This window comes from Neolamprologus multifasciatus, chromosome 9 (assembly GCF_963576455.1).
Source record: "Neolamprologus multifasciatus chromosome 9, fNeoMul1.2, whole genome shotgun sequence".
NCBI lineage: Eukaryota > Metazoa > Chordata > Actinopteri > Cichliformes > Cichlidae > Neolamprologus > Neolamprologus multifasciatus.
Window position 1 is genome coordinate 25311119 of NC_140447.1, and position 12170 is coordinate 25323288.

The 12170-nt window shown below is 41.1% G+C and overlaps 2 protein-coding genes across 3 annotated transcripts in view; both read left to right on the forward strand.

The window, feature by feature from the left end:
• ptchd1 (patched domain containing 1) overlaps positions 1-5508 on the forward strand; it is a 28325-nt gene extending 22817 nt beyond the window's left edge. For both annotated transcript variants that reach the window (XM_085173278.1, XM_085173279.1), the window contains 2 exons: positions 3289-4007; positions 4092-5508. In XM_085173278.1, the coding sequence (XP_085029404.1) occupies positions 3289-4007; positions 4092-5192 (1820 nt within the window). In that variant the 3' untranslated portion in view covers positions 5193-5508. The remainder of the gene's footprint in view (positions 1-3288; positions 4008-4091) is intronic.
• A 5771-nt stretch (positions 5509-11279) lies between these two features.
• adgrg2a (adhesion G protein-coupled receptor G2a) overlaps positions 11280-12170 on the forward strand; it is a 33164-nt gene continuing 32273 nt past the window's right edge. The window contains exon 1 of the mRNA XM_085173271.1: positions 11280-11903. Coding sequence (XP_085029397.1) covers positions 11884-11903 — 20 coding nt within the window. The 5' untranslated portion in view covers positions 11280-11883. The remainder of the gene's footprint in view (positions 11904-12170) is intronic.

Consider the following 12170-nt stretch of genomic DNA (forward strand, 5'->3'; position numbering starts at 1 on the left):
GGTATGTGAGCCATGTGCAGCCACGGGCCAGTTGCAGACACACTGCTGGCCCTGTGCTGGCCCAGAACAGTTTCAGCTCTGGCCCCAGATGTCAGCCTAATGTGTACCTTAATCAAGCCATGTAATAACAACATGTGCCGGAACATAACAGTGCAAAAGTAACATGATGAAACTCTGTTCAGACAGTGAATGGACTGATTCTTATATAGCACTTTTCTACTCTCCCGGATTACTTGAAGTGCTCTAAACAACATGCCACATTCACTCAATCACACACTTTCTCTAAACTGAGTGCTTCCTAACTACATTCATTCATTCAGACTGGAGGAGCCAGGGATCGAAATGTGTACACTCACAAACCTGTCAAGCCTGTATTTGAAACATTGGCTACCATAGCAGTATAGTATTGTAACATAGCATTTGGATCTTTTAACTAAAATAGGAGAATAGGAACATAAATAGTGCCATCATTTACAGACCTGGCCCACATCTGGTTGACATACACCCTGCCATGACACCAGTCAGTCAGAAGTGCCAGCTTGATACCGGATCCGGGGAAGACCTGTTTTCTATGAGCCTGGGCCACATAAACCAAACCACAATCGGGCCAGATGTGGCATGCTATCACATAAACAGTGGCATCTGCACCAGCCCTGACCCATATCTGGATGACATACCACTTACCATAGAAAATACTAAAGAACTAAGGAGTTAGGAATACTTGAGACAGAAACCAAAACCAAGAGACTAGCAAAGACAAATCATGAAATCAAGGATAAATAATACAAAACGAAAAACATTGGGTCACCGTCCCAGGAGCGTGACAACGTGCTTCACTGTGGTCAGTGACACGGATGTCCAGCAGCCATGGCAGGCTTGAGTCTTGGTGGTTCCTGATTGTTCCTGAACAACAACCAGTTTCCTCTCATCTGGGGGTAACAATTTACATCTTCTTCTAGATCTTGGGAAAGTGTTGATAAATCCAACTAACTTGTCGTTACCTACAATTGCTGGAGCTGATTATTTTGAAATCTTCAGTTGTTTCTCCGTGTCTCAAAGGGACCTTGGCAATTTATGCAGATCTACAGTTCTCCTTCTTAGATCTTCACTGAGATCCTTGGACTTCCCTATTGTTTTGACTATTGGTCAAATCATTCATCATGCTGACAAAGAGAAACTACCAGTTGTGGTAAATCATAATCACTAATGAGAAGTTAATAAGCTTTGGCTAAAAGAAGGTTAAAAGACACTGAAGAATCTGCAGTAGCACTTATTTAAAGATTAAAACGTGCATGCATATATCTGAGCCTGTATGTATACTTTTTTCCCTGCGTGGATTAGAGAAAATCCAACACCAACCCAAAATTATGCACCCAATTCTCATGTTTTAAATTCTTAGGATTTGAAAATCAACATAACATTCATGACTATGATGAGTGTAAGTAAACTTCCAAACAAAACTCTACATGCATACATTATATCCCCCAAGGATCATCAGCAACAATACTTCACTTGTTCAGATCGCTTGTTAAGATTTTCTTCTGCCTTTTTGCTCCATTTTTGCCATAGTTCACAAACTGACAAAGACTTTTCAATATCTGAAAAAAAAAAAACCATTTTGCAACACAGTAGTCGTATCAAGGGCAGACATAGTTTCAGGAAAAAGAAACATCCTTCTATGTTCCTCTAAGTGCTTCTATATATATGTGTGTGTCTGCTTGTGTGCCTGTCTCATGCTGGTAAATATTGTTGCACAAGTGCTGTCTCCAGCCTCTCTTTTTTGCTCTCATCTTGTCTCTGCAACATTAACCTCTGCACCTCTTTTCTCCATCATCCTCTGTGTAATTCCCTCTCACACATCGCAGATCTGCAGACTTTCTCTGTACTCCACGCCCACGCCTCAAGTGTCGGTACAATGCGCCTCTGCTTAGGTGTTAAGTGTTTCGCCATGCTGAGGTCACTGGAGAGGGGGGTGATGGTGGTAGCGGTAGGGTGTACATGTGTTACTGGTGACTCACGGATGCTATGGCAACCACAGAAGGAAAAAAACCCTTAAAAACCATCTGCTGCACCTAAATCAATGTGTATGCGCAGCACGTGAGACTGGACAAGCACAAATTCATAGAAATGGGCACTAATTTGCTTTAGTGAATCGACAATGATTCATTCCTTTCACTTATCATGTGAAAATCGTGCTATTGTTTTAAGACTATTAGTCTCTTTATTGTTAGGCCTAATGGCTCTAAGGTGTGTTTGCTACTGCAGGGGCAATGGCGCTTCTGGTATTTCTCACGTTGGGCATATTACAATCAAAAGAAAACAGCATTTTCACAGTGTCTTACATCTCTCATTTCATGTATCTCCACTTCAAATGGGATTTTTGGTGTGACCTCATACAAAGAGGGAATATTCAGAAGCACTATTGCACTACCTTGTGCAACACTGGGATTTGATGAAATGAATAAACTGAAGCAACAAGGCTGAAAGATCCCCAGTTTGAGATTGGGAGGAGACACAAATCCCTGGGAGGTTCTTATATGGTTTTGACCCCTTGTAAAGAAGAGAGGAGCTTTAATTTTTAAGCCTAGTTACAAGAAAATATTTGTCTTTAATACAGGTGATGTCTAGCATCCCAGTAAATTACCTTGGTTTTCTGCTAAGGGAACCATGAATTAAAAACAAAGAGGTTGGAGTTTGGAAAACAGAGAGCTAAGTATCTTCTGGTGAACTGTGAAGGTTCTTCAGATAAGTCAAGAGACATCATTTACAGCAGATGAATTAAATAAATAACGAAACTAAAATAGTTAATTTATTTTAAATAAATAATTAGAATCTAATTTGTGTAATTTAGATTAAAAAAACCAAAAAACCCAAAACATATTATTTACTTGCTTTGCTTTTTATCTGCAATTGTCTCAGTCTAATCAGATTGGAGGCTTACTTGTGGTTCTTGGGATATTTAAATGTAGAAAAAGTGAAGCAAAGCCTTCAGCTTCCTGGCCAGCTTTGGAACCAGCTCCCAGTGTCCTGTGATTCACTGAACATTTCTTTACTCATCTCTTTTCTTTTTCTGTATGTTTATACCCGACTACTGTTTTTAATCACTGACAATATTTAAAGTTTTACTCTCTAGTTTCTATATAAGAAACAAGCCAAATAGAGCAGAAATAACAAAGTTCTGCTAAAGTAATTTTTTTTGGCGAAGTAAGTGTGATACTGTTATAATCTCCTTTAAATTTTTTGGTCTAATACGAGATTAATTCTGATTGCTGTTCTATTTGTCCTCAGGTCATGGGCTCTTCGGCTCCTTCGAGATGCTGTCATCGTGGAGACGAACCCGTGAGGACCAGCATGTGAAAGAGCGTGTTGCAAGCGTCTTCGAGGATGTTATGTTGCGTTTCTCTGGCTCCACCATGATCCACCTGATGACCTTGGGCCTGGCCGCCTCCCCGCTCACCAACATGGAAGCCGTCCGGCTCTTCTGCCGCACTGCTGCTCTGGCCGTTACCATCAGCTATGTTTACATGTTGTCCTTCTACAGTTCCTGTCTGGTGTTTACAGGCTACCTGGAGACCGGGTACAGACATGGCTGCTTCTGCCGGCGAGTCCCCAAACCAGACCGTCTGGACTCCAAACCGGCTTGGTACAGGTGTTTAATGTACACTCGTTACCAGGAGGAGACCCAAGTGACGAATCCTCCACAAGGGATTGGTCACACTCACACACCAAACCCTGACCTTACTCACACGCACACACACCCTCACCCGCATACAACTAACAACCCCGCTGTTCGTGGACATGCTCATGTTGCTAACTCCACTCACCCACACCCTCACCCTCACCCACATTCCACAGCAAGCACGGACCCTCATCCTCAGGACTCCCACCTTTTGTTGGGCTGTGTGCGGCGTTGCTATGGAGACTGGATCACTAACACTTATGTTAAACCCTTTGTGGTTCTGCTGTATCTAGTTTACATCTCTTTTGGATTGATGGGATTCCTACAGGTGAGACACCTGATGATTACTCTTTTACAGAATTATAAAGTCTTTATTTGTGGCATGTAATAAAAATGTTTGTGTCGTCAACAGGTGACCCAGGGTTCTGACCCTAGCGCACTGGTCGCAATGGACACCGCAACAGTATTGTACACCCGAGCCCAGCAGCGTTACTTCAGCTCATACTCTCCTGTGATTGGATTCTACATTTATGAAAGTGCCCCTTACTGGAATGCCTCAGTGCAGCGGGATCTGCTGGAATATGCCAAAGGCTTCCAGAGAATAAGCTGGCTGGAAGCTTACCTGAACTACCTGTCAGATCGCAACCAGTCCACCAGCCAGCCGCGGGAAAATTTCACCCGCACGCTGCGCCACGCCTTTCTCCGTGAGCCGCAGTTTGCTCACTTTGCAGATGACATTATATTTGCAGAGCGCGGCCAGGGCGAAGAGCCTGATGTGGCAGCTTCTCGCATCTTCTTGGTTGCCAAAACAACGGAGAACAAGCGCGAGGAGATGTCAGTGCTGCTGGACACGCTGCGACGCCTGTCACTGACCTCACGAGTCCGCTTCTTAATCTTTAACCCTTCTTTCGTCTACCTGGACCGCTATGCTGCAGCAGTCAGCTCCCCACTTAGACACTCACTGCTGGCGGTGCTTTTCCTGTTGGGTCTCTCCTCTCTGGCTGTTGTGGAGCCCCTGGTGTCTGTGTGGCTGGGCCTCACACTGCTCTCTGTCCAGTTTGGCGTCCTGGGCTTCATGACCTTATGGGGTGTAGAGCTGGATTGCATGTCTGTGCTATGTTTGATTTCAGCTTTGGGGCACTCAGCAGACTGCAGCGGCCCCCTCCTCTGTGGCTTTGCTGCAGGTCGGGGTGAAAGCAGGACTCGCTGGGTGAGAGTGGCACTGGAGAGACACGGTGTTCCCTCTTTACAGACGCTCATCTGTTACGGTGCTGCCCTGGTACCCGTTGGCTCCATACGCTCCAACCTCACACGCACACTATTTCGCTGCCTCACCCTGACGGCCGCTTGCTCGGCCCTGCACACGTTGGCTTTCCTGCCCACACTCCTCACCTTCCTGCCCCCCTCCAAGAGCCGGGGCCATGGACCTGGAGGGGAAGGACAGAGACAGGAGGTGGAGTGTGTTGAAATGAATGACAGCACCAGAGTTGTCGACCAGATCACCACCGTCTGAGCATGGGATGAGAAGAGAGGAAGACAGGTTTCTAGTGCACATGCTTATTGCTAGTGCTGTGTGGCATGTGAATGAGGCGTTTCCTAAAAAGCTAATGAGACATTAAATTTAATCCAGGTTGTGATGTAATCACAAAGGAAGTGCCACACTTTTCACCAAAACTTGCTTTAGATTCAGTCACTTTGTTTGGCTACTGCTGTCTGTTCACCATATCAAGTTGCACAACTACAGTGACATGAGGCAATCATCTGTATGACTCGAGTATTTCTACTTTATTGCTGGAAAAATAAAGACAAAATAAAAAAATCAAGATCTTAGCATTGTGATTTGTAATATATCATCTTGTGGAAATATTAGCATTTAACAAAAGTCCCCTTGTATGGGAGTTTTTTCTTCTTCTTTTTTTTTTTTACTCTAATTTGCTCATTTTCAGCTCAAAATTTCTAATTCTATTCCTGCTAGTGTAGCTTCACATGATCTACTTTTTCAAAATAATTTTATCTTATTCTGGGTTTTAATGCAGCCTCTCTGTACAACCCTTATCTACAACACGCCATTTTGGGTATGATCCCCTTCCATTTAAGTCAAGTTCTTTTGACTGGCTGCCCATGTGGAGCTGTAAGCCCACAATGCCGTGGTCATTACTCAAGAGAAATTATGTATTAAAAGTAATGCAGTATATTACTTCAATACTTGACCAACCCTATATCATGACAAAGCATGTAATAGACACACTGGTCCACTATGTCCATTTCACGCTTTGCCCCTTCAAAGCATGAAATGGACAATCATGCAGAAGTTGCAGTGCCAGAAGAGGAAGATAATATATTTAAAGCAGTACAATCCAGCGTTGTTCTATGTCACAAACAATTAAGCTAGGCGGCTAAAATGTGGTTACATGTAAATGTGTTTATGATGAACTGAATGCAATGTCTCTTTAAACGCTTTCCTGTGATTATTTTAATGTTGGCTTGAAATAAAACATCTCCCTCTGCTGGTACTGCAGGTTAGTGAATTACGGAATTTGGTACAGTAACACTCTGCATCAGTGTGTTATTGAAAGACGTAATGTAATTACAGTATCACATTACTTTGTAATACGTTACACCCAACAGTGGTTACTGGGGTAACCATATAAAGGATAATAATAATAATAATAATAATAATAATAAACTTTATTTATAAAGCACACCTAAAAACCAAGGGTATGCCAAGGTGCTTAACAAGTAACATAGAGAATAGGAGGAGGATAATAGAAATAGGACCAAAGCAAGTACTAAGTATGCAAGCAGGTAGCTGTCACTGATACATAGGAAAGCAACAGGTACAGAGCAAACAAGAATTTAAATGAGCATAAAAGTGCATAATATAAAATCATAAAAGAAATATTAACTAGAGGGAAAGGCAATCTCCAAGATTACAGACATCATACAGATCAAGGAGTTTAAATGAAAGTCTGAAACACTATTAGCAGCTGAAGACGGAGCTTGTGGCACATCAGGATCACTTGTACACTGACCTCATTATTTTAGAGTTTGGCCTCGTTTAACTTAAGCATCAACCATTGTAACAGTATAACATATATAGTCATGTGAAAAAAGGGGTTTTAATATGCAGTCATCAATCAATTGTTTTTTGTATGACTTTATCAGTCTCTGACATAGTTATGGAGGAATTGTGACCCACTTTTCTTTACAATGTTGCTTCAGTTCATTGAAGCTTGCAGGTATTTGTTTAAGCACAGCTCTCCTATGGTCCCAATGCAGCTTTACAATCAGTTTAAAGTCTGGATGATTCTGTTGTTGTAGATTTACTGTTGTGTTTGGGACCATTGTCCTCAAGCCTGAAGTGGAAGTAGTAGAATACTTTGGTATAGACAGTTCATGGCTGACTGAGTGACTGCAAAACAAACCCAAACCATCACCACTCCACCACTGTGCTTGACAGTTGGTAAGATGTGTTTGTGCTGATATGCTGTGTTTGGCTTTCTCAAAACATGGAAGTGTGAATTGTGGCTTATCATGTCTTTTTTGGTCGTGTCTGTCTCAAAAGCCATACAGTAGTTCCAGAAATCTTGTGATTTGTTCAGATGCTGTTATGTTCTTTGTAGAGAGAAGAGACTTTCTTTTGGCAACATTTCTGAACAAGTCATACTTGTTAAGTCTTTTTTTTTTCCAGTTGCCAAATGTGGCAGTGTGAATTATGACTAAAAAGCTTTGCTTTGGTGTTATCTGCTCAAAGAACATTGTTCCACATGATGATCAGTCATTGAAGTATATTTGATTACCAGCCCCTGGCTGCACATTACCCTCTTAATTCCTATGCTTCCTATTGAATCATAAGGTTTTTCACAAGACTGCAAACCTTTTCTTTTCACATGAATGTATATTAGTAGTATATGTAGTATGCATATATTGTTTATTAAAAGACAAAGCATAATAGGTCTACAGTAAATGGGTCAAAAATGTTACATTTGGGCAAAATGAATTTTAATAGGGCTTTGAAACGGATGACAAACGAATAGACAAAAGTTCATAAAACTGACTTTCTTTTTTGTAAAGCTGTCATCAAGTGGAGGCTCAGAGTGTAAAAGTGTATAACTTGAAAGGTCAAATCCAATACCAATCATTTCGCTCTCTTTTTATTACAATTATGCAATTGAGACACCGGCAATGACATTAAGTAGTCATCAAGAAGCATCTATTGTCAGAAAATGTCAGAAAGCATTAGTCAGCCAGCTATCAAATGTGCACAGACAAAATCCTCAACCTTCCTGTAATCTTGCTCTATTGTACCGTCTTTACCATTCTATATAAAGCCCCTTGAGGTGACTGTTGTTGCGGAATAAATTAAATAAAATAGAACTGAATAAATCCTCGAAACAAGCTTTACTTACTTCATGTGCTCGACCCCTCGGGGATGAAGAATTTAGTCAGCACCTAAACTAATGCTCATCTGGTGTTTTCTGACAAGTTTGGATCAAAGCATTATTCTATCCTGTTAACCCCCTTTCCTGAAGGGAAACAGCCTCTTTGTGTTTTACTCCTTAAGTCACAGATGTAGCTGAACTTCTGGGTGTAGGAGTACCTGCTATTGTTAAAGCGTGATCCTCTCTGATAATTGCCTGAATGAAAGTATTGTTAAGGCTCTGTGCAGGTGCCACAGCCATCAGTAAGACAACGAAACCCGGCTTCCCACCTGTGAACACTGCCAATTGGCCTTCGCAAGAGCGCAAGCTGGAGGGATCATTAGCTGTGATGGCTGCGTCATCTTTTGTAAAGCGTCCCACTTACGCACAGAGCTGGATGGTGTTCCTTCTAAAAATAATCAATGCTGAAAGCGTGTTGATGTGCTGCTTGCTCGGTTGAAATACCAGAAAAATGTGAACTGCTTTTTCTTAGAAAACGGTGTGTCTTTGATGCCGCCCTAATACTGAAATAAAAAATAATAAACTGTATAGTGTTTAAAAGCTGCTGAAATAAAACAAAACTCACAGCATTTGATTTAACTTTAAGACTGAGCCCTCAGGGTAGAAACACACTGGGCTCTATTAGGTCGCCAACACCTCCTACGCTCACTTGTGCTGTCAGTCCAAATGCAGTTTACTGCTGCTGTTGCTGTTTAGTTTCACAAGTAAAGTAGGCCAGTGTAGGAGCTGTGGAGTTTTGTGTTAGGTATAAAATAATGGGCTGTAGGTAGCACCTATGTAGAGTAAATCAGCAGTTCAAGGTGTCTGTAAATGTTTTATAATATAAAATTATTGAGACATCAGTTAAAAGACTTCAGGTTTTTCATTCACACCAAAATGCTGGACAGAGCCGCCCTGTGATGCTGTTAAATTCACTGTTAAAACAGCGGAGCTGAGGATTAAACTTCAGTATTCATTAGTCCTGTAGTTAACTAGGTTTCTAACATTGTTTATTTGATTTTCCACCACACTCTTTCACTAAGACTCAAACAGTTCAGACACCGTATACCCTGCCCTAATTTTATCTTCCAGCCTCTGGGCAAAGCTTTGTTGTCGAGCTATCAGCCATAAAACATCTTCCGTTCCTTCAGTGCCTGTTGCAGTAGACTGGCTGGTATTGTCTTCAAGGGTGAGGGTATGTGTGAGTGTGCAAAATGGGCCTGGAGACACAAACTGTAGGGGCTTCCATCACAAAGTTGGTTTTTCAATAGGCAGATTAGTTAAAATGATAGGGCTGCAACTTTGCAAGACAGAATTACAAAACTTTACAGCCAAAGATGAAAGTCAAACATGTGGATTAAATGAAGTTTGCATCTATCATATTTACTGAACTTGCATACGTTTATTGACTCTCACACAAAAAGCTTGCCAGCTGGAGCTATCAGCATAGTTTGACTCTGCAACAATACCTGTAAAATCAAAAAGTACTAACCTAGAAGCAAAGATAAGGACTAAATTCAATTCAAGAATATAAGTTAATTAAGTCAATTTGGTATTTCTGCTTCATGACCAACTCTGTGAGACTAATGCTAAGTAAATTATCTATAGGTGGAAGGCTCTCAGCGAGGGAGATTTTCCAGAGCATTCAGGTATATCTGAAACAAGACATGGGTGTGTCTCACTGCTGACTGTAGCCTGCTACTGGAGACAAACACGGGAATATGATATTATCATTATATATCCTCCAACATAGAGAATAATGTAGGTAATTTAACCGCGAGGCAGGAGATGACTTTTGACTTAGTATTATGAACATTTAAGCATAAATATGTTGTTTTTGGACGTTGGCTGAATTCTCTGATGCCTCACATGATCAATGATATTCATCACTTGCATAAAGGTGGAGTTGCTATGTTGTGGGTGGAAGGTGAAACGTGTAATGTCACATCAAATTCAGATCAGATGGTGCTGACACTACAATTGAATTTTGCACTAAGATTGCAAAATTACAGGAAAGGGCTGAGAACATTCAGCAGAACAACACGCAAAGTTTCTCCGGAGTGTGGGAGAGAAACATGATGCAAAGTTTATGTTCAACTGTATTCAAGACCAGTCAAATTCCATGACACAGACACAAAACACATATTTGCATCTTTCCATATCACTTACACTTCCAAATACTTTCATTAACACGGAATAAAGACAAAAAAAATCAGCTTAGACACTGATATTACTAGAGAATAATTAAACGTTCTTGTTTTCTTCAGTGTTGAAGTCATCTTGTTACTTCTTTGTGCATCCATGCCTCTATTGCAGTCAGGAGCTTCTAATAGTTTGTTCAGTATATTTAAAATTAAATTATTAAGGCAAAAATCCCAAATAGTTTTTATGATGAATCATCTTCTGCTGGCTTGCATCCTTCTTTTTAATCATCAGATTCATTCTCAAACAGTTTTATTTTATGGTTGTTTGCATCCAACAATAAAAGGTACATTTTTACCATGATATAACATTGATTACCTTGGCTGAATACAAATTATAGCAACTACCTAGAAAAGCAGCGGAGTTGGAGTTTGAATATTTGCTAAAACATTGCCCAGAAGCAGGCTCATTATTGAGCAGCTCAGGTGATCTTCCAGGTATGAGCATGTGTTGTCTTTGAAGAGGTAAAGAAATTGAATTGATTAAGTGTAGCAGAAGTTGAAAACAGAAGAGCTTGCTGGTGGAATTCAGATTTACTCAAGCCTGAAGTCTGTGCTCACACTCACGTTTGCAAGTAACCTAAAAATGCCGCGTCACTGAACACGAGCAGCAGCACGCTGCAGTTATGCTCTGCTTCACTGATCCGATACTGTTTCGTTACCGGTCAGTAAAAATGAACAAAAGCTGACACTTGATCCACTGTGGAAAATAAAATTGTCGATATCTTCATTGCCCTCCTGTGGTCAACGGGTAGCTGTGTTACAGCAGATTCCTCCTCACACTGCAGACAAGGAAAGAACACACTGAGATTTGAAGAACGGTGTCGCCCCGAGGCTGCTCTTGTCTTGTTTGGATTCATTTTACGGCTGACGCCAGATGCCAGTGCTCAAATTCAAAGCCCCGCCATCATTGTGTGTGTGTGTGTGTGTGAGAGAGAGATGTTTGACCGGTTTGCCAACCTGCCCAGCATACAATTTTTGACTGTTGTTGCAATTTTTTGCTCACCTCACACACTTAGCATTGGCAAATAGAAACATGTTTTCGTGCACAGAAACACACAAACACACACATACCAGATAAAGGATAATACTCTTTGCAGGAACTGTCTGACCCCATATCCTGTATTCCCAGCTGTTACCCAAGAGTCACGCAGAGACAAAGAACTAGACAGAAAGATAGATAGAACTTCCCTCCTCTGTGGGGGTGTGTCAAAATTGTGTCTATTACGTCCCAGAGGCAGACCTTGCATTTCAGAATTTCTGATTTCCTGAATGCACCTTAGCACACGCACATACTGAAACACAAACACACCTGCAAACTATGCCATCTGATGCCAGAGATGATGCTCCTGTGTGAGAAACAGGTTGCTACTGGAACAGCAAAGAGAAACTGAGGACAGAAAGGAAAGAGAAACAACAAGTTGTGAAATAGACGGTAACTGTGGCAATTTTTGGACTTATGAAAGATGGATGAATGAGAATATGGGAATAAGGAAGACACAGAGCAGAATGAAGAGGACAAGTCTCCACAGGACGCTAGGATACATATATAATTGCGCACAAGCATAAAAAGACTCTACAGATGCTTTTGGGAAGCATCAGGTAAGCCATTTAAAGTTCAAAAAACTTATTTAATTAATCAAAAATATAATGTAAAATACCCTGTGTAACGCTTGTAAAGGATGCACACAATATGAAAAACAGCACTGTAAATTCTTAAATGAAAGATGAGAAGAATGTGTCATGTTTTGATTTCAAGGAAAGCCAGAATGTGGGAAAAAGCAGGGGTTAAGCAAGGAATAGTGCTGTTGCCAGTCTTCAGAACAAAAAAAAAAGTGATGATGATTTTATTTGTGCTCCATCTACATG